This window comes from Branchiostoma belcheri, unplaced genomic scaffold (assembly GCF_001625305.1).
Source record: "Branchiostoma belcheri isolate BF01 breed outbred unplaced genomic scaffold, Haploidv18h27 scaffold27, whole genome shotgun sequence".
NCBI lineage: Eukaryota > Metazoa > Chordata > Leptocardii > Amphioxiformes > Branchiostomatidae > Branchiostoma > Branchiostoma belcheri.
The window spans coordinates 1,089,687-1,112,452 of record NW_017803876.1 but is presented as its reverse complement, the minus strand read 5'-3'; the positions used below and the strand labels follow the sequence as shown (position 1 = coordinate 1,112,452).

At 47.3% G+C, this 22,766-nt stretch overlaps 1 protein-coding gene across 1 annotated transcript; it reads left to right on the top strand.

Annotated features, from left to right (window-relative positions):
* Positions 1–5,952: 5,952 nt before the first annotated feature.
* LOC109472316 (fibroblast growth factor 16-like) lies at positions 5,953–22,702 on the top strand. Its single transcript, XM_019772005.1, has 3 exons — positions 5,953–6,402; positions 11,738–11,844; positions 20,038–22,702. The coding sequence occupies exons 1-3, from the start codon at positions 6,123–6,125 to the stop codon at positions 20,350–20,352; spliced, it is 702 nt and encodes a 233-aa protein (XP_019627564.1). The 5' UTR covers positions 5,953–6,122; the 3' UTR covers positions 20,353–22,702.
* Positions 22,703–22,766: the final 64 nt, after the last annotated feature.

Sequence of the window (22,766 nt, the reverse complement as noted above, 5' to 3'; positions counted from 1 at the left end):
CAGTTGTGAGTTTAGAGAGAGTTAGCTGAAGTAGTTGTTCCTGTACGTAACCTATTAATAGGTACGGTTAGGTAACCAATACGTAACCTATTAAGTTAAAACGTCCCCACGCGCTGTCGCATGTTGTTTACGAATCACCTCACGCACCAAGGTCAGAGAAAGGCAAGAAGAGGGTCGGCGACCCACCATTATGGTAGGTTGAATTATGGGCAGGGTTATGTTGTCCGGTGGCCCCGTGTATGAGGGAGGTTCAGACGTAAAGCCTCAAGCGCCAAACTTCTGCACGTAAAAGAATCCAACACGCTTATTATGAAGAGTAAAGGTTACCCAATGTGGTTGGCTATAAACGATAGCTGCAGTGAAGCCGCACTGAACTTTAAGCTACTTGGACAAGCAGCACGCTTCATTTTCGTTGAGGATGGCTGCTTTACCTACCTTTCATGGCTCCATGGTATTTATGGGCCTTTTTTGTACTTTATGTTCTTTATCAAATGTATTGCAGACAGATATCAATGAATTATTTAAAAAAACTTTTTTCCTACGAGTGTTTTATGCAACAGTGTCAATCAGTCTGTTCTCAGAAAGTGTTCAGATAAAAATGCATGACGTTCCAAGCCTGCAGTATGTACATTAGTCGCTAGGAAGCGCTCTTAGTACGTAGAGAACAAGTATACATGTAGGTTACTCAGTGGCACTGAAGACGCAAGAGACGTCTTGCTAGTTGGACTAGAAAAAGAGTTGCTAATATTTGACCAACTGAAAACAGTGTGAGAGCGCTGATCAAACTACCATGAAAACATGTTGTATTAATGGCCGTGGCTGGTGCAAAAGATTATGATCACATTGCGTTTTTCACGCAGAAGATGGTAGGTACTAGTCATATGGAGGTTGGTGAAGGAAGAAACCTGCGTATGGTTGTAGAGTCTTTATTGTACATGTACATGCAGTGACACCAGAAGAACGTACCATTGCACGCATTATTTCTTCAACATATGCAGTTTGCAGTTTTCACACTATATCTAATCTGCCGAGCCGGGATGACAAATGCTGTATGTTTAATAACACTTCTTCATTTAGATTAAACTTTGTTCAATGACCTTATGTACATGTGTGTACACACAAGAGCGGAAGAATTTATTACCTATCAATTTATGTGTCAGGGCAGTGCCCTTGTTTGCCCCGGGCGCACTCTAAGCCCCGCATTCTTGTTTTTGAACCCGAACTTGTCCGTTCGCCGACAGACAAGTTCAGTTTGCCACGGGGCACCAGCCCGCCTGGTTCGCTTTACTCGGCACAGACATGCAGAGTGTACAAGACCACACAGTGCACGGGACAACGGTGTTTGGTTGTACGTAATGTTACACGGACACTGAGAGAGAAAACACGTAACATCTCCTCAAATAGTGCTTGAGAGCAAGGCGCAAAAGGGTGCGTCGAAAACACGCAAAACACGGAATAGTGGCTAGAGTGGGTAATTAATTGGGTAATTCTTCATATTTCTTACCAACTGTTTCAACCGAAAACAATGGCATTTTCTTCAATGATTGAGCCTGTATCTGTATTTGTATAGTCGATATAGCGTAATACACTGGCTTGACATACGTAGTTGGTTATCGTCGCAAAGTAGGGAAAAGATTCCATACTTTGTTTGCTTGTCAGGAATTGGGCCTCACAATCTCTCTGTGAGTCTGAACTGATATCCATCCTGTTGAAGAGGGCGGTGTACGTTGTCGTGTGCTGTCCATCACCGGCCAATTATGTAAGCCTATCGGGCTATGCGTGGCGGCGGGACCGTGAACACGCGCCCTGCTCGCCACACGGCGGCGCTCGACCGTGGGCTGCCGACTTGGCGTTTCGCTAAAACGTGTGCATGCCGGAAATAGGGGCGTCCTGCACAGGAAAGGTGTATCCATTACATATACCACAATTAGAGCATGAAGATAAAAAGAAGGAGGAGGGAGGACCAGTGGGAAACATGTGCGACCGTAGGACGAACTTTATCTGTTGTCAGGACTCGCTTTGCTTCTTGGCCGGCTTTTACATTAGACAAACCCAGAACCAACGCTTTGAAGAAGTTTTTCACGTACAGGGAGGGCGGTAAGAGTGTTGAACGACCTTCCACTTGTTGTGCAGTCCACACAGTCCTCGGAGGTCCCTATGGTTACGAACATTTCTATCAGTAGCACCTGTGCAATCGGTTTTAAAATAATTTTATTGTTGTAACTGTTATTACATGTATGTTATATGTTGTTGATATTGTGTAGTGACTGTGTTGTGTATTGTATATACATGTATATGTGCATACCAGGAAGACTAGCGGGCCATTGGGCCCGTCGATATAATGGTAATTCGAACAAAGTATCAAAGTTTCTGAGTGTTCACAGCTCAGACGGCGGAGTTCAAACTTGGCCCCTCTCGTATTTGCAAACAATTTCACGCCTGGCGGCTCGTGACGTCGTTTCCTGCGCGGACGAGAACTTTGGAGTTCCTCCCGAAGTTCCGCCGGATGATCTTTCCTCTCGTGGCTGCAGGAGCTCTTTGATCCACGGTAACTCGAGCCGGGGAAGGTGAACTTGGCAGTGGTAAACACGACGTCCGATGGTGTAGCGGCAGCGTGCTCGACTCGGAACCAAGAGGTCCCGGGTTCGAGTCCTGACATGCCACCGATCTTCTGCCCTTGGGAAAGGCACTTAACACGACTTTCCTGAGTAGGCTGCCTTGTCCTGTATTTGCTCTCTACGTTGCTGGCAGCATAGAATAAGTTGATATAACTTGAGTGTACTGTCACCAGGTCCAGTCATGAAATGTTGGAATAAGAAAAACAACATGACGGTGCTCCGTCCCCTGCGTGGCAGACAAGGAGTGATTTGGTGGATTTTTGTATGGTGGGTGATTGACACATGGTTGTTCTTCATTGCGTTGAATGGAGAAGGGATAGGAAAGAGTCCACAGTTTCTGTTTGTCAGAAAGTGGGCCCTAAATTCTTTGCAATTAATTCAAAAACTTTACCAACATCAAGTTCTCAAATAAAACATCATGTAGACAGCACTGATGTTCAGTTACAATAAACGGAATGATATAAAACACATGCGTGCATTTGTTTCTCTACTCATCATCTGGTCGTGAGTGTCTCATGGACTACTATATACTATATACTATCTACCAAAAACAATTCTAATTGTCAGAAATGGCGCTCTCATATGATATGGGAATTAGTATCCTAGGACAAAATACTAGTTTTGACCTGAACCCCCTAGCAAGCCCTAGCAAGATTTCCACATCGATGGCCGCCTTTTTTGTGACGGAGTGTTATACCGAGTCCAAGCAGAGGTTGGTGGGGAAGATCGTTACCTTTCTATATATGCCCCGTTTTTTGGTGGTGGGGGTAGCGACAGAAAACACGCGGCATATAGTTTTGGCCCACTTTATACACAGCTTTTCGCGACAGCGGGACTGCCGACAGAAAGGTAACGATCTTCCCCACCAACCTTAGTGCTTGGAGAGTAGGGGTGTCAGTCACTGTGAACTGAACAGACTCCCAGCTTCCTGTGGACCAGCCCGCCACTTTCTCCCGCTTCCTATGGGGAAGTCGGCAAATAGCTGTGTCATGATAAGGGAATGGGATGGAGTTAGCACGTATTCGTGTCTATATCCTCTGCTCCTGAGCCAAGGTCTGAGTCAAAAAGTTTTTAAAAATTGCAAAATACTGTATATGCAAAGTGTTCACTTGCAAGTGCAACAGCACACGCCAAACATAACACTCTGTGATACAAAGTAAAAGCTAATCTCCAACCAGTAACAAATTGGCCAGGCAGCATCCCAAGGGTGGCGTATTGGTACCTCTCTGGCCAATGGATGCTTCCTGGCCGATTTAATGTTGTCTTTTGCCACCATAGATCTGCTTGGAGATTGCCACGGAAGGTGCAGGTCAAATACCAGGAGGCGTGACATCTATTTACGAACACGGCACCAAGTAATCCTACGCACGGAGATCAAAAAGTCTCCCTGGTCCAGTACTATAGCATTTACACTGCCTTACATTCGCCAGCAAAGCTGAATTACGACCGCAGAGACAGGTAGGCAACCGCACGGGGTAGCCAAGAATGTCGCTCGAAGCCCTGGGCAACTTAAATCTGATCAACTTTGATGGCAGATGCGTGGTGGCTGCGAGCAGACTACGCGCAGCGTCTCTACTGTTTTCTCGGTCGTCGTGGTGGCAACTCTCTGTAGGACTCGACCCGCTACCGTCTGCGCAGTGTTATTATGTAATACTAGAGGCTACGTCTCCGCCACTATTTTGTGAGATTATAATGTCATCATCATTAGCATAGCGGAATAATCCCTCACGCACGGCCGCCAAAGTGCCCTCATTAATCTGCGTGTTTTTAAGAGGGAAGAGAGACGTTTCCATTTTGTTGATTGACCTTGTTTATATACGAGATATTCCTTGATATTGTCCAGGCTCGCTACATTCCTGAGATAGAGATCAACGCGTTTCTCCGAGCATTGGGAACAAATGACGCTGTCTGTGACGCCGTTAGGCAAGATTCAAGGCACAGCGAAATATCAATCTTTCTGCAGCAATGATGATTCACTTCTGTTTTCCTCTACTTCCTCGTGGGCTGTGGTTAAATATACTGGAGAAATTCCTCGCTTTGAAACGAACAAGCGCCTGGAGAAACGAAAGGAGAAAGTACCAAGCTCAGCTCAGGCGGAGTGAGAAAAACCATTATGTAGTCGTAATCCGGCGATGTTGTTCTGATAGGCCCGTGGCGCATGCACTTTCTTATCTCCCGTCCATGGCATGTGCGGAACACTTGCCGTGGTTTAGTACTTGCTTGTCTGTGACTCGGAGCGATGCGGCTGTGTCTGTGATACCGCTATAACTTTACCTTGCGGTGTCGAGTCGGAAAGCTCCGGCCGTCCGCGCAGACCGAACTTTTCTTTTCCTCGCGGCAGCTGCGGCAACAAACAGCAGGTTTCTGCGGCACGGTAGCCTCTACCAGGCGTCGGAAGGCGACCGGAAAGAGTAGAAATCGGCCAAATAGAGAGATAACATGCCGGGGGAGTTGGTTTGCTGGAGAGAACAGTTCGGGAGCAGCAAAATGTAGTCCCTAGCGGACCAACTCCCTCTGAATGTTATCGCTCTATTTGACCGATTTCTATTATTTCAAGCCGCCTCCCGAAGCCTGGTAGAGGCTACGACACGGGGCTAGCTGCGAGCGGGAGCTCTCCAAGCAGAGGTTTGGGTTTATTTTCGGCGTGTTTTTAGTTTTTTTTAGTCGGGGTTTCCTTTTTGTACTGGATTGCATGAAAAAGGATTCCAGTGCAAAAAACAAACCCGATAAAAAAAGCCTAAGAACACGCCAAAAATAAGCCAAAACCCAAACCTCTGCTTGGAGAGTACGAACGGGAGCCGCTTCACTTCAGAAACGCGCAATACATCTGTTCGGCTGGCTGGTGTTTGAAGTGACTCTTAATTTTTGTTTCCATCTATCCATGTTTACATGCGGCAGGGCGGCAGAGAGGGCGCGGATTAGTCCTCGGTTCACTCGAAACAAATTAACAATACATCCTGGTGTGTTGGGACGTGGATTGTTTAGCTGTAAGCTGGTGGCACATCTTGAGTGCAGGGCTGCAGGGGTGCATGGGAGAAACACGATAGAACATGCTACAAGCCAAGTTCTAGGCGTAAGAAAATGGTTCCATATGTGGAACAAAAAAACAACCACCGCGACACGGAAAAAGTTCACTTCCGAGCACTAGTCGGACGCCCTTTTTTTCCCCGCCAACCCTTCCAAAGGCCACCTTTGTACCTGTGCCCAGAGCTGAGCTAACGGGAGGCTTCTGCGACGAGAGAGGTGGTGACACCGGAAGCGGTTCCGATTTCTGGTGAACGACGTAACCCGGGTCACGCCCAACGCCTGTCAATGTGCTTATAAGCATAATGCAAACACCTCCCCCGTCACAGTGCCACTAGCTACGACCACGGCAGCAGTACAGCAGTACTAGTACCGTACCGACCGGGGAAAGACCCAGCTTCCGACTAGACTGAGATCTCTCCCTACTATTACCAGACCCACAGCCTAGTGGCATCCATGTGACACACGTAGCGCGCCGACATGGATTTTCGCCTTGTTCTACTGGTGGCGGCGGCGGCCTGCCTGCCGTCGGCGGCCTGGTCGGGGCGTCGGCAGGATGAGGCCGGGAACAACCTGTGGACGGAGGCCGACCTGGAGCGCTGGCCCAGGGACTCCGAGAACAACTTCGCCTTTTGGGAGAACCTGTCCCGGAGGTGGCAGATGGTTCGCGTGGTGCAGTTGTACTGCCGGACGGGATATCACCTCCAGGTTTTCCCCGACGGAGCCATCAACGGGACCCGCCAGGACGAGAGCCCGTGGGGTGAGTAGCGCCCGGCCCGTTACGTTTCCTCCTCTCCAAAGTTCGCACAGCCGGTCGCAGTCCTTTACCTGCCGTTCCCAAACAGCTTGCTTGGCTAACAGAAATTGCTAACACAGCGGCTCGAGTGCTCCTTAATGTCAATATGTGATAAATATCAGCGTTTACTTCATGTCACCAAATGTATGCCTAAAAGGGCCTTTACCATATTTGTCAAATAAGATTTGCCGCCACCGAAATTGCTGCCTCTGGCTGTTTTTCTGTCTCATAGCTGCTCCCCATTGTCCGAGGATATCAAATATTGTGCTGTACTTAAATGACGCCACGCGTGCGATATGTCGCCAAATATTTCTATCCCTGTCTTAAACTAACTTCCTTAAGTTTTGTAACTTTAGCGCCTCGCTATCTTAAAAAATATTTCATTCGGGGAGGTCGGGGTCCGGCTTGGATGTCCCGTATCTCGGGGCTCGGGCCTGCCGAAGGAACTCGGGGGAAAGGTTATGCTAAATGGTTATCGGAGGAGAAGCGGTTGAAGAATGTGAATCAGTACCATCTGTGAATCTGTTAGCCAGGACACGGTGCCGACACCGACACCTCTCGGGGCTTTGAAGGTCCTGTAGAAGGACAAGATCAGCCTCCTGATAAAACAGGTTCAAACTAAACACGGGCTGTGTACCGTACAGATCGCTCTCTCAGTTCGCAAACTCGCGCAGAGTGTACCGTTTGCGCTCACCCGCGTCGCCTCGGCGTGGTTTGGGGCACGATGGGGGTAATTTAAAGGTAATTATTTTTAGTCCCTCTCGAGGCGGTGGATTTATTGGCGTGTTTTCGGCGCCCGGGGTGAGGTAAACCGTGTTGTTCTGCGCGGGGCGGTGTTTTTCCTTCCACAGGAGAGTTCCAGGTGACCATATCTCTACAAACCTGGCGCAAAGGCTTATTCAATCCGGCCTGACAAGAAGACAATGCGGCTCCACGCACCCCTTTCTAGACCTGCCAACAAAAATCTCTGGCGGCTATTCAGGGCGTATTGTACCTGTCAGCCCGCCTTTTGGATCTCTTTGTCCCAAGGTGCAGCGCGCGATTGCCCCCCTTCATACAGGACCTCGTGGTAAAACCCAGAAAATGTCTGTCAACAAGTCGTCCATTACGGGTCCTTTCTGCACTTTCATCGCCCTCCCCGGTCGGGTGGCTGGCGGACCACCGCGCGTTTCACAAAATCCACCGACCATCGAGAGGGACACGCGGCGAACAGGACTTGTTTTGTGCCGTGTCCACTCAAGCACTTGACTCGCGCCCGGTCCCTCTACAGCCTACATCCCCCTATCAAGGTCCCAGGTTAATAGGTTGTGACGGAGGCTGAGATGGGTCGGATGTTGGTTCTTCCCAACGGTGGCAGAGCGGTCCTCGCTCCGCCGAACTTCTCAGTCCTTCCGTCCGCTTGTTCCTGATCGCCCGCCTCTCTCCGCTAATGAAGCTGTCCGTCGCAAGGTTATCACAATTTCCGTTTTTGCTCAGTGTCAGGTAGCGAGAGCTGCCACCGTCCTTCCGCTGTACCAGGGCTTTACATGTTCTCGTGTACCGCTGTCGGCATGCCGAGCGCTCAGATGGGGAAGTGCTGAATTAATACCCAGATACGAAACTTTCGTTACGCCGTAAATATTTCAGCAACACTTGTCAGTGCAGTCTACAGTCAGGCCACAACTACCAAGTTTACTTTGTTTCCATCCTGAGAGAGCTGATTCGTTGCCAAATATTGTTTTGAGGGGCAGAGGAATGAAATAAGACTCTACTTCCAAGGAGGTTCAATCTGCCTTGATGATTTGAACACAAAGGTCGAACGTCTGTAAGTTTGCGAGCGGAAGGCTGGCTCCTAACCCAACGTTCCTTGCGGGGCAGGGGGATGAATAAGACTCTATTTATTTCCAAGGAGGTTCAATCCGAAAGGTCGTACGTCTGTATGTTTTGAAACTTTGTGAGAGAAGGCTCCTAACCCAACGTTCCTTGCTTTTACATCCTATTAATGCTTGGCAGGGGTCCCAAAAGAAGTCTGAGAACGTATTAAGGCAGAGCCAACGTCAACCGTGCATTGTGAACACCCCAGGTTAACGGTTCTGATTTCAAGCTAGGTGGGACCTGTTGTATTCATGGTGGTGTAGCCGTGTAAAGAGGCGAACCAAACACTGCCAACCCGTGAACTGTTTTACCTGCACAGAAGAATGGTGTCGACTTGCCGTGGAGCGTGCGCATGTTTTCAGAAAACACTTAGCCAGAATAGCTGTTCCACAAAAGGCCCTATTTCAGACACACCAAAGGCGGATTCTGAAGGCTGCGAACTGTTTTGAAAACACTCCAAACGGGGGGAAGATCGCCACGTGCTTTTGATTTGGTCACCTTTTCTGTTTTAGGAGTCTTCCACAGATATCAAATCACCTGGCAAAGGAGCCAGGACCCGTCACAAAAAGAAGTGATGTTTGGCAACCTTACACACAGATCGGGAGGTCGAAGTCGAAAATCTAGACGAAAGCTGATGACAAGTGACGTATTAACAGGCTTGCAGACGATCTCAGCATGTCTTGGCGGGCCTTCTATTTAGGAGTCATCTAGCAAAGGGACGAGAATACATCTTAAAGTGATGTTTTGGCAACCTTACACAGATCGGGAGGACGAGATCGAGAATCTAGACGAAAGCTGATGACAGGTGACGTATTAACAGGCTTGCAGACGATCCCGGCGTGTCTCTGCGGGCTCCCTCCCCTGGTTGTCGCGAGGACACGACAGTTGACAGACACGGGCAGTCTCTCCTCGCCCAGCGGAAAATCGGTGTTGATGAGGCTGAGAGAGGAGGATGCCAGGCTCCCCGCGCGGTCCTCCACAGGCGCTGCTTGATTGATCAGACCCCAGAGCCGCCCGGCCAAAATACCATCTCGGAGACCGAATTACCCACAACAAGGCCCAAACACAAACCTTATGGATTTTTCAGGCTAATAATTAAACTCCTAGGCCACTTGACCTCCCAGAACGATGCTCGTGTCTTCTTACAGCGAGCCCGGAGTGGCGCTAGTTAGGGCTGCCTTCGGTGACCTCCCCCCACCAACGCAGACTTTAGTGTCTGAATCGGAATAATTAGCGCTTGTTAGGGTTAGGATTTACGACCTGTGCAGGCCCTCACGCCCATTAACGAAAAATTAACGAGCCACTAATGCGACTTTGATGGTCTCGCCAAGTATTCAATACAGCCAATATACATGATTAGCTGGCGTTTCTTGTCACCTCCCACGAGAAAGTCGTCCATAAGCCGCGGTCAAGATTAGGAGAGGCAGTCACGAGCTTTTGTTCTTTTACTGATAAGGCTAGTCAGACGAAGCGGTTTGACACGATCGGCCCGGTTCTGGGTACCATATGTGCAGAATGTTGACAGCCATGGCAAATATTCTGGCCGCAGGCAGCGGGCTATCCGGGAAACACAACGTGATTAGATTGGTCAGAGAAAAAAAATGCCTCAATCCACATATCATTCCGTTTACGTTTTCAAACTCATGATTTTTGGCTTTCCTACTGTTATCCCCCTTTTTCTTCTCATGCCGAAAAAGTTGGAGGGAGGAAATGGTTGTGACGATGTTGGCAAGAGTTCCTCACTTGACTGGCAGAACCAGGAAGACTTTTCTAACCTCCCTGGCAGAACTAAAATAGAACGTCTGAAACTCATTTCACGGAGGAAGTTTTGCTCCGTGTGACTGATGTCGATGTTGGCGACCTCCCAGCAGCTTGTTCTCTCATTGAAAACAAAACCTCAAACGTACACGTTACAGAGCCGGTGACTACAATGTCATGTGTGTCGGTTTACATACAAGATACAGGCCTTTGTTCGTTAGCAGTCTACCAGGCTTCGGGAGGCGGCTGGAAGAGTAGAAATCGGTCAAATAGAGAGATAACATGCCGAGGGAGTTGGTCCGCTAGAGAGTACATTTTGGAGCGGCAAACTGACTGTTCTCTCCAGCAGACCAACTCCCCTGACATGCTCTCTCTCTATTTGGACGATTTTTACTCTTTCCAGCCGTCTTCCGAAGCCTTGTAGAGGCTATTTGTTCGTCGCCAGTCCCTGAGTTGTGCTGTGTGCTGACCAAAGCGATGGTCCTGCAGCCATTGTCCGATTGTTGTTGGCTAACGTGTAACTGCAGTAGTGAGTGTGTGAGCCATTGTCCGGCCCGCTATCTCTGCGGCTACCTGTGGGGTCAAAAGTCAGTAATCTCCAAATCCCCCCGTTTCATTCTAATACCAGTAAATTCCTTTCGCTCGTAATTGTTAGCTTAGTTGGGCTGTTTCTGGTTTGTCGTTAATCTGCAAGCTAAACACACAGCCCACGACCCAGGCTGGGCTGCCAGCCTGCCGCTCGGCTGGTGGCGGTGCGGGGTGTAACAGCTCCAAGCAGATCTTAGGAGGAAATATCGTAACTGTTTCTCCCTTTCAAATAGTGGTAAAAGTGTAGTTTTTGCCACGTTTGCAAAACCAAAATCAGTGAGTGTCCTCATCAATCTTAGGACTCTCTTCAAACAGACTACAAGTCTTGTGGGCGTATACGTAACTTTACCGTTCATGGAAGGAGGAAAGTCTTCTATCCCAAGGGCACAACGCCGTCAGGGGATCGAACCCTGAACCTCTTCGTTCTGAGCCATTGAACCGCTCTGACCATTGCTCCACGCGATGCCAGGGAAACACATTTGGGCCCTTAAAATGCAGGTGTGATTGTAAAATTGACCTCTGGCCCTTCGTCATCTAAAGAGCGCATTTTTGCTTTGATGACCAGGTGGGAGTCGCTGGATGTGGGTCAGTCCTACTATAACTGATGTGTTTATGTTTTCACGGCGTGTGACTGAGAAATGGTTTTAAAGTTGTAACGTTCCCTCGTACCCTCCAGGTATCATGGAGATGCTAGACTGTTGTGAGGGCCAGTCCCTTACGTAGTTGCTCAGGGTCTGAGGAGATTGTTGTAACGTTCCCTTGTACACGCCAGCTATGACTCGGGAGATGCTAGACTGCTGTCAGTGCTCTGGAGCCGAGGAGAGATAGCCTGTATACTGGCCGTGGCAACAGTCTTGCATCCAGGCTATAGCTAGTTTTCTTGGTGCGTGACTGAGAAATGGTTCCAGTTGTGCTAAACGTTTCCTTGTATCCTGCAAGTATCATGGATATACCAGACTAGTTTCAGGGTTACTGAGGGGGTGTCTGTGGTAAAAACTTGGGGGCATGTTTGTATCAGCCTGGCACCCAGGCTTCAAGTTGTGTGATCAGTTAGAAATGGTTTGAGTTGTGGTATAAAACGTTCCCTTGCACCCTGCAGGTATCATGGAGATCCGGCCGGCCGGTCTGGGCAGCGTGGTGAGCATCAAGGCGGTGTTCAGCGGCAGGTACCTGGGCATGAACAGCAAGGGAGACCTCTACGCCGCGGTGGGTACAGTAATCTACGTGTAGCCTAGACCAGGCCCCTCAGGGTGCTGGAAAAATAAGAGAAATTGTAGCCTCTAGATGGATAACTCCTTTGGCTATGTTATTCAGTCAGTTTGTTTGGCCAATTTCTGCTATTTTTCCAACTAGGGGGACCTCTATGCACAATAATCTAACCTCTACCAGGTTCCCAAGGCTGCTGGAAAAGTACATGTACGTAATAGTAATCGGCCAAATAGACTGAACAGCATACAAGAGGAGTTAGCCGAATACTAGGTGGATTTGTCCCCTCTTGCATGCAATTCAGTTTGTTTGGCCGATTTGTGCTATTTTGCCAGCAATCCGTAGAGCCTGTCGGAGGCTAACGATAATCTGCTTTCCACCAACTGGTCAAACATTTCTGCCAAACAATCGTATTAAGTAAGTCAGCATAGACGCGCATGAAGTAATCTCCAAGCAGATGATTGGTTCTCGCAAGTGCCACTAAAAAACCCACAATACCGAAACAAAAACGATCCAAACTAAGCCACATCACACGTTTAATTAGCCCAATGGAGACTTGTGCAATGTAATAACGATTGGTGTATGTAACAATACGCAGATCGATGTTGGTTATCTATCTAAACAGTCAACGAATCAAGCAGTTTCTCGGGAGATACATGTATATGTCAAGTTTCCATGCAATGTGTCTGTAAGTGCAATGGCAGGATGGACACGTACTTAATTTCGAGAGAAAATGTGCCAACTGCACCTGCATGGTGTTAAAAACATACAGGCAACTGAGTCCAACTTTCTTCTGAAAAGTTTTTGAGTGAGGACGACGACCTGAAAGAGATAGGGAAGGAATGTTGTTAAGGGCTGTTTGTCGCCAAACTGAAGGGATACTCAAACGCCCTTAAATCACAGCAGTGTCCACATCAGGCACGGAGTGTTCGGCGAGTGTGTTTTATAAATACTCGCCAGATCTCCAGATTAACGAGTCAGCGGTCGTCCACGTTTTTTACACTCCTCATAACAAGCGCGTTTGTCGCCGCAGCAGGCCAAGGGTAGAATGTAAAAACACGACTTCCCTGCCTTACCTGTGCCAGGCGCGGGATTAGCTGACGGACACGTCTCCCGGACGCGCGGAGATTAGACAGAGACCTGTCCAAATCTATACTCGTGCGAAAGACGAGAGTCCTAATCTAAAACACACCCTAATCTCTAACTTCTACCATGTGGCACCGACGCCGAAAGGGAAGCTGTTAGTGTTTTATTGTCACAAGATGAAGGTTAACGTTTTCTCATGCCCATCTCCTCACCTCTTACAAACCAGGGTGAGTTACGTCTAATCTCTCCTGAGCTGCATCCGCCCAGAAAAAAAAAACTTTAAAGGGCAAAGTACGTGTAGCAATGTGTTTTAGCTTATTAGAGGAACCATGAAGTTGTCAAGAGTGCACACGTTCATTCATTGTACCCTACATACGTATTCGCTAGTTCTAGCATCATGGGAATGACTTCGTACAGTTTTTTCAACAGCAAACCTACAGAGGAAATCGTCAGAAGAATTTGCCAGCCCCTCTTCCCCCTTCCAGCTACATACTCTTTAGTTCTAGTATCACGGGAGTGACTTCGTGTAGTTTTCAACAGCAAACGTACGGAATCGTCACTATGACCCAAACAAGTATTTGCCATCCACCTCTTCCCCCCACCAGTTACTTCTTCCAGCGACAAATGTCAGTTCCCTGGAACCCTGCGGTGTTTTGATTGCTCAGTTTGTCCTCCCGATCCCGCTTCCATCCATCTTCCCTCCCGTGGCAGACACGTCAAAGCAGGATCGCCGGTGTCCCTGTCTCTCCCGCACGATAAAGGCCACCTTTCCGCCAAATGCCGTCCTTACCGTGGGCCGGGTTTGGAGTGCTTCGCATCGTGAGGATTCTTTCGACGTGAATCGGTGGTTTCAGTGGCCTGGATGTACGTGTCAGTATTCTGTTAGCCTAGCTCTATCCAGGCTTCGGGAGACGGTAGGAAAGAGTAGAAATCGGTCAAATAGAGAGATAACATGCCGAGGGAGTTGGTCCACTAGAGAGTACATTTTTCCGCACCCAAAGGCTGGTAGAGGCCATTGAAACGTCACGTTGTACGTTATCACAGCTCTGTACATTGTGCGGATCAAGGAGATCCTCTGTTTTTACATATGGCGGTCGTGGGGGGGGGACTCAGGTGAAGGAACCGTTTAGTTATCTCGATGAAGGTTGGACATCCAGGTAATGAGATACACGAGAAAATTGTTACTCAAGAAACTGGCTAGACTTTGAACGTTGAAAATCTATCCAGTCGCTTGACAGCTGTCTTACACATTAGTCATCTGCTCGTTTTTGTACTAGAGTTGGAGTTTTGAGTACTGGTCACATTCGAACGTAATCGCTGAAAACTGTCCTTCGTAATAACAGATTTTAGTTTTTACATGTAATAAAGAGTGTAATTCTGTTGCAATAAACATTTTATATACTGAATGGCTAAATACAATTTCTGAAGAGAAACCGCGAATTAAGCCTATGGCGCAAAGAATTGGCCATACTTAAGATTGAGGAAGGTTGCGTCAACAACATACCTTCCCCCCATCTCCAACCGGGCTTACAAGTTGTTACGGATTCTTGAAAGGACGCGTGAATCGTTTTGTACGTTTGGTGAACCCAGATAAAACAAATGGATCAGATGGAAAACCAAACACGTGGATCTCGTTTTGTATTTGTCGAAGAAAAACGCAAATATTTGCAGATAAGGACGCTTGTACAATAGATTCTTCAGGCCGATCAAAGTGGCTGTACGTAGCCCCATGGGTCTCACTGGTCCATTTCTTTATGATAAAAGCTAAAATAATCAGAGCGTTATCATTTCCTATTGTGCCTAATCCGTATCAGTTGTATCACATCGTCTTAATCTGTGGAGGTCCGCATTTGTTATGGTTCTTTTGGCCGCCTTCTATTTGTTATGGCGCATTTGGGCTTTATTTGGGTTTGTTGGTCCAGCAGTTTGAACCGACCCAAATCAATCTGTACATTCCGCAGGGCCAAGCCGCACTAGCCTAGAGAAGGAGAGTTTAGAAACATCAGATAAGTGCGTCTTGTTAGACGTGAGGCAAGGTCGGGAGCGGGTTTGGGCTTGACTGAGCATGATGAAAATCTCTCCGTGACTGTATATCTGCCGTTACCTGCCAGCTGGGAAAGACCACCAGGTTAGGGTAATACTGCAAAGTCGCCTTCTTTGTTGCCGGCCCGGATAGAAAATGTCACAAGTTTTGTTTTCATCCCGGTTGAGCTTGGGCAGACGTCGCCTCAGAAGGGCTTTTTAAACGTCTGGGTTATCCTGAGAAGGGCGCTTTTTCTTCCCCTGGCGGCTGTCATCTGTCGGGCGTCCCGTCTCACAGTATTAGCCCCGCTCTTGAACCTGTTTTGATAAGATTGGTTACGTTTTGTTTCAAGGGGGTTAATGAGGCATCACTCAGAGGCCAGCTCCGACACGGCGAGGCCGCGGGACCGTGAGCCCTTCACACGGCATGCCGGGCCCGTAATGTGTTCCCCGGTACCCGGGGTGGCGGCTGAACGACCCGGGATGATGAGGTGCGATGTTCTGCAATCCCTCACGAATCAGAACGACCGGTGTCACCTACAGGTTCGGGTCGTTGTGCTGACTAATACATGCAGCAGTTACTGTAGTATCTTTTACCGATCTCCTAATTGACTCATTGTGTGTTTAGCCCCAGTCTAGCTGTCCAGACTATGCATGATGTACAAAATAACTAATAAACTGGCGGATGTACTATACTTAATACCAGCGAAGAAAAGAACAAGTAGTCACGCCTTCAAGTACCCGAGTTGTAAACGACGACCAAGGATTGAGGTGTTCAAAAACTCATTCTTTCCAAGAACTATCGTAGAGTGGAACTCGCTGCCACCAAGTACAGTCTGAAGATGGCTTTAAACAATAAGAAAAAAAAAACATCCACGACTTTATAGAAAAGGGTGGGCTGTGTTACAGTGTTACAGTGCGTGAGGTACGTTGGGAACTTTCATTGATAAACAGGCTAGGATCTGATGTATACAATCTGAGAGACAAGCTATGGGGGCGGGGTGGGGTTGTGGGATGATTTTCATCAAAATAAAAAAAGTCAATGCTCATAAATATATGACCGCACGGTCGCCAGAAAAAGTGACGAAAGATGCATAACGTCACCCCGTAGATACGACTTCTTGTTGAGATCAACACAGAAGAGGGGGCGTAAATTTGGCCATTGTTGTAGCTGTCTGCAACTGACACGGACCGGATGTTCGTCACATTCATACTTGCCACGATGGTATTTGCTCTTTGGATTCCGTCAAATGTTGGGAGTAGAGACCCTGTTTTTCAAACCCATTGCACTGTCGTCTTGATTTTGAACAGAAGTGGCGCCTCATGGCAGCTTTTCTCAGCTTGTCACACAAAAAATCGGATCTCCTCCAGTATTCAAGGTGCCTCTTTTCAGTCAACGGATTCCCTGTACAGCGGATTAGCGAAAGCGAGCCAAGGATAAATGCTTTCGACCACCAAAGACAATTACACTGTATTATTTTGATGTTTCGTGCGTTTGTTTGTATGTAACCTCCCGATCCATTGATTGTTTAAAGTATGGCCGGCAGACATCACAAACAACTCGAACGAGGCCAGGGCGAGACAGGCAACACTCCGACCTGATGTACGGGCTTTAATATGAGAAGTTCAACTCTCCAAGCAGAGGTTTAGGCTTCGGCTAAGTCTTAGTCTTGACGTGATTTAGGCGTTTTTATCGGTTTTTATTTTTGTACAAGTTGGTATTTTTTCGCGGGTGACGTATTGGATACTGCCCTGCCAAGTTGACACTGTGTTGTACGAGTAGCCACCAAAACATCTGCTTGGAGATCAATGGAAAAGTACGATGTCGGAAACTTCGGTACTAACGCTGGCTTGCTTCAGCTCCGGAGCTTAAAGGTGAGGGCGGTGTCAAGGGCACAGGTCCGTCCGTCGAACGCCACAGACGGTAGAAAACAGGACTGGGAGCCTACTCTCTACCAGACTAACTACGCTGGCTACATATAGGAGAATATTTGCCAGGGGAGTTTGGCCGCCTTCAGGTTTGACTGGCCGCGCAAACTACTAGTACCTTCCGGCGGCCGGACTCCCTAGGCCAATTTTACTCTTCTTCTTTTTTTTTGCCGAATTCTACGATCCGTATTCCCGTAGAAATGCCTGGTGGAGGCTACTGGGAGCCCGTCTGTGTACGGACGCCGGTAGCCCCCGCGGTGCGGACGTGAAGGCATGAGGCAATTGTTCCAGGCTTGGCTTTATCTGTTGTGAGAGCTAAAGCTACCTTTCAGCTTGTTTACCCAAGTTTACACTAACTTTGCCCGCACAGGTCGTAATTTGTTGCTGTTGTGTGCGGTAGACTGAAGTCTGGGCTGACCCGGTGCACACACAACCACATGTCTCTCCTCAGGCCCAACAAATGACGATGGGCTTGTGGTGGGGATTTTTATGTAGGAAAGAAAAAGCGAGTCTCTAATGTGCCATGACATTAAAAAAAACTAGCCTTAACTATGGGGGTAAAACTACTCTGGGAAGCATCATTTGAGGAGAAATTTTCTGTATCGCAGGTGGGTGAAATATTCAGGACATACAGGACCAACCACATACTACACGAAAACCAATAAAAAAGGACAATAGAATGTAAAAAAAAAACCCCAAGCTTTCCAAGTATAGTATTTGTAACCAGATATGCTTACGGGCCTCTCTACCATGCGGTAGGTTTTCTACGCAGTTTTGCCATAGTTCTGTGACACCCTATGACGTACTGTCTTCCTCTACAGTTTATGTGAGTCAAAAAAGGAAAATATACAAACGGACAACTTGACTACTACTTTGTAATTCCGGCGTCGATTTACCCATTTGAAAGTTTGACGTTTTGACATGGCTATTCTGTGCGGTATGCCGTATATGCCGTATATATCGCGTTATCAGAATGCTCTCCTAGTCAACAACGGAGACTGACTGTGAGGTCCTTAAAACTGTGTCAAACAACAAGGCGGAGATGTTCAGCTAATGGTCTTGTGATGTTTAAGCCTCTCGGAAGTTTGACGCGAGTGAATTCAAATTTGCACGCAGCACAAGTCAAACATCTACAAACGGGCGATGTCAGAAGGCTTGACGTCGGTCAATAGGACGTCTTTGAACAAGTGTATAGGAAGGACAACAGTCGCGCGTCTAAACAACGGCGGCCGTTTGAGTAGTTAGATGCTATCTTACAACAACATTCCTCAGTACAAAGACATACATTTGCCCTCGGCTTTGCGAGGCTCCAGCATCGTCTGTAGAGATGGCTTGTTGATTATTTTCCGTCTATTTTACTTTCATTTGCGTGATGGATTTTGTAAACAAACCCGGGTGGAACCTCCGCATCAACAGCGTTCAGCAGGAATCAACAAAGTCATCGTGACTGACTAGCTGCCTCTCACTCTACTTCTTTCCGCCAGGAGTAGTGAGGCGAATGAATAGGAACTGACAACTAGTTGAGAAGTAAAACTGAGTATTTCCAGGCTAATTGGCGTAATGTTGAAGGTGCCATTGCAAGACGAAATGGACAATATCTACCCCCCCCCCTCGAATAAGATTCGTCTTGAGCTTCACGCGTTTTGGGTCCAGAAGAAAATCTTGTTTGAAGACAGCTTTTACGGAAACTTGTGACCATGTGTAACCTGCCCAAACTGTAGCAAACACGCTGTATCCAACCTCTACGTGTCGGTATACGCGTTGATGGCACAGTTGTAAAGATTATAGATTAGCATTCAGCCCAGGAATGTCCGCTGAATCACGGTACATGTGACCTCTAAAACGTGCGGCGCAAGGTGCCTTCCGTCAATCGTTTCCCATTGAGCAATGTTGATCCTCCCATGTGTGCAGTCCCTCAAGCATACGACCCCGTGCCGTCCCTCCTACCTACTTCTTGTCGCTCCCGCTTTGTACTTCACGTACAAGGCAAACTACAGTCTTAGTCAATGACGTTTACCGACAAAGAAGAGCGAACGTGACTTTACAGAAATGTCTTCGACTACACTAGTACATTTCAGGTTTCCGCCGGTACTGAACATATCTTGTAAGCAGACACGTTAGAGCAGCAACACGTCGATTTTTCCGTGGTCTCCTTTCTGGATTCAGCCCTGGGTCCCAGTGGTCAATTGCAAAGTACGAGAATCATTCCTCGACATAATCTACAACCAGTGAGATTGAAACATGTAAAATTTTAGAGGTACTGAAAATCATAAAATCTGCAATGTGTACGTACACTAGTGAGCTGCCCTTGATAGCAAGGAGGTTAATCATTTGTAGTCAACTTTTATGTCAATCCAACTGGTGTTGATACACATCATGTACGGGGTATTGGGCAGGCAACGAACTGAGAACTGCGAATAGGAAACTATCCCGAGTACGTGGTCGTTCTTGTCTCCAAGCAGATCCTATGGTGGCAAGACAGTATCCATTGTCCAGAGGAGTGTCCATTAGCCTATCTCTGGCCAATGGATACTGTCTTTGCCACCGTAGGATCTGCTTGGAGATTAGTGGCTCTTGTCCCAAACACGCCCGCGGTGTTTGATGGGACCGGAAGTGTCGTTGTACAGTCGGAATGCCGCTGACACTTGTAACCTTGGGGGCGCGGCGGTCAAGTGGAGGTTAGATAAAGTCGTCTCTGCCGACCAGACAAACTCCACGGGCACGGCACGAACTTGGCTGTCAATCAATAAGTTTCAAAGTTCAAGGCCCGAAAGTCGTAAATACATGAACAACAGAGCAAAGCTAACTCCCCAACATACAGACTCCTAGTGTGATACGCGGCCATGATAAGATATGCATACATACATATGTTGATATTCACATCTACTTTATGATTCTTTATTATTTTTTATTCAAACAATGGTCAACATGGCAGCAGTACATAAACGAACAAACATTATGGACTGCTGAATTGTATTGACCTTACATGTACATCTAAATACAGGCACGAACAGAACATACGGATTCACGACACCAACATAGGATAACACATAATAACTAAGTCTGCATATTATATAAGTGATCAGTGGACGTCTCTTTTCTCTCAATTTAAAAAAAAAAACTCATTTCCCCCTCTTCTCATATCGTTTAATACAGGACAAAATTGGCGAGGAGACGGCCTTCACGGAATGGACGGACAAGGCTGGGTACAAGGTGTACGAGTCCATCCTGTACGGACACTCGGGTCCCGAGGCCAGGAAATTCTGCGTGGCCCTGAACAAGAACGGGAAGCCCAGGAACGGGCGCAGGACCAAGAGGTCCCGGGCCTCCGCCCAGTTCGTCCCGCGCAATATGGGCGAGTCGTCCCGCCTGCCGACCAACAGAGCCATGAGACTTGTCAGGTACAGGAAGAAGCAGAAGAAACAGCGCAGACGAAACAGAAGAAAACAGAAGCGACCGTCTAGGCAGTAAAGTATGCGACAAAGGACCTCAATAATAGAGATAGATAGGCGAGTGCATTGCTCCGAATGAGAGGCTGGCATCTGGCGAGAGACTCAGTCGGGGGTTGCAACAACTACTTTGGACGTTCAAGTTCGCTCTCCTGTATTATTGTCAACTCCTAACAGACAATTCCCTGAATGCAACGAATATTCTTGCCGAATTTCGAAATTCTCCGAACATTTGGTCCAAGTTGACGACGACATGCACGATCCGCAAGAATGGAGTTCTCAGTCCCATGGCGAAGCTCAAGTTACGAACTCTAGTCGAGAAAAACAGATACTTCCAAGCACAACTACCGATCTAACCAATACGTGATGACAGGGGCAACTGATGTTCTGAATCACAATACAGTGTCAAACAAAGTGCCAAACAGAGTGCCAAAGAAAGAACCTGACCGTCTCCAAGGGCAGTCGCAAGACGCAAGATGAGTGACGACAACGTGTACAACAACTACACCGAAAATTAGAGACTTTCCAGCGACTTGACTGTGAGTGGTGGTGTCACTCCACCGTGAAAACATGAAGTATTGGTCTTTGCATCATTATCTATATCCTACCGACTTGTTGAGTCTTTTAGAATTGTCATATTTATCTTCATACACATTGCATAGGCCGTCCAGACAGTCTATAGCCACAAACTTGCTGAACAGAATAGTCTTATGGTCATAACGTGTATCTTTTTATGTCGGGTTATGCGTTGCTAAATAGTTTTGGAGATATAGATCAGTGTCAAATCCCATAGTTGTGATAATGAGCCCTATGTGTATGCATTGAAGCCACCATATGGCTCACAGTTCATTGATTTACAGAAATCCGTAAGCCACGTAGCCTTAATTAAATAGCGACAGGTGTCAGTGCAGGATGACCAGACCCAGGAGTGTCCGTCACTTCTAAGAAACTAGCCAGTCGTCGCGCCAAACCAACAACAACCCCTACAACACCGACTCGGTCAATGGGGCGAAACTGAAGAGCTACGAACTTTCCTAATTTTCGACTCGCAGTCAGTCTATCTTTGTCGGACGTGGGTGAAACATCAAAGCGGCGATAAGAGCGGAGAATTGGGGACTTTACAGGAGCGACGACTGATCGGCACATCCGCCTGCGCCGTCCGCCCACATAGCGACCTTCCCCGCTCTCTTGTTTGTACTAGTAGCTGTTTCAGAGTCTCAGGTGCCTTCTGTTTTTCAGAGGCCAGATAGCCCGGGTGCCATCTTATGTTTGTATACCGGGCTCCCATACTCTCCACCCAAAAATATTTTTCAGGGAGCAAGTATTGGAGCCACGGTATACATGTACAAATAGGATGGCACCCAGGCTACATTTTCATAACGTACTGTATGTACACCTTTTTCTGATAAGTCTCTACCTATCTCCCAAACCATCACACCGAGTTATTCGACTCGAAGAAGTAAACTAGCAGCATGTGTGTCCTAAAGTGATGATAGAGGACTGGAAGAATTGAAAGAGCCCGTTCTCTTTTTAAATTATTGTCGGGGAGCAGGCCCTGCGCGGCCTTTGACCCCCCGTTAGTGAGGAGACAGGATGAGACAGCGGTGAATTCCAAGGGGATTATCTCCTGTTTCTACTTAATAGACTAGGTAACTTGATACGTTCCCGGCTGCGATGTAAGAAAGTTGTATATTTGTCCTGTATATAACATCATATGAGAGGTAAGACATTGTTTTCATTATAAAACAGACCTAGCTTCAAACTCAATCGACTGACACAGCGGGAGGTGGCGTGGACGTCAGGGTGTTCTTAAACTTGGCAGTGTTGATGTAGACCTAGGGGGACTTGAGGGGACATGCTGAACTTCCTATGGAAACGGACGATATATTGTGCTATTTCAACTTGGATCGTTTTGAGAGAAGTGACAATGAGGCAGTAATATATATTTCGCAAAGGTGTTAGCAGGTATTTGTTGAAAACGGCTGTGACCGTTTTGTGAGAAGGACCGCATAAGAGTTTAGTCAATTTATTCCCCTCATGAAATTTTATAGACAGTTTATACCCTGACGCTGCAATGGAATGTATAAGAGCTTGCTAATCTGTGTCGAAAGCAAAGTTAATGTGACTGATTGTTAAGTACAATACCATTTTTAACATAAGCATACGTACAAATAGTTGTCAGTATTGTTTTAGTTTCATATGAAGAACAGTTTATACACATGGTACATAACGATAGCAGCGACAAACACTGTTGTTGTGCTCCTAATTATGTTATCAGTTTTTGCAACCGAAGTATGACAAAGACAGTACCCCGTCTTGTTAATTTGTACAAATTAATCCTATATTGAAGTAAATAAAGCGAATAATATGTTGATTAATCGTTTGTTTGCGTTTGTCTCGGCCGCATTCCTTCCCTTATTCCCACGTTGCTGTTTC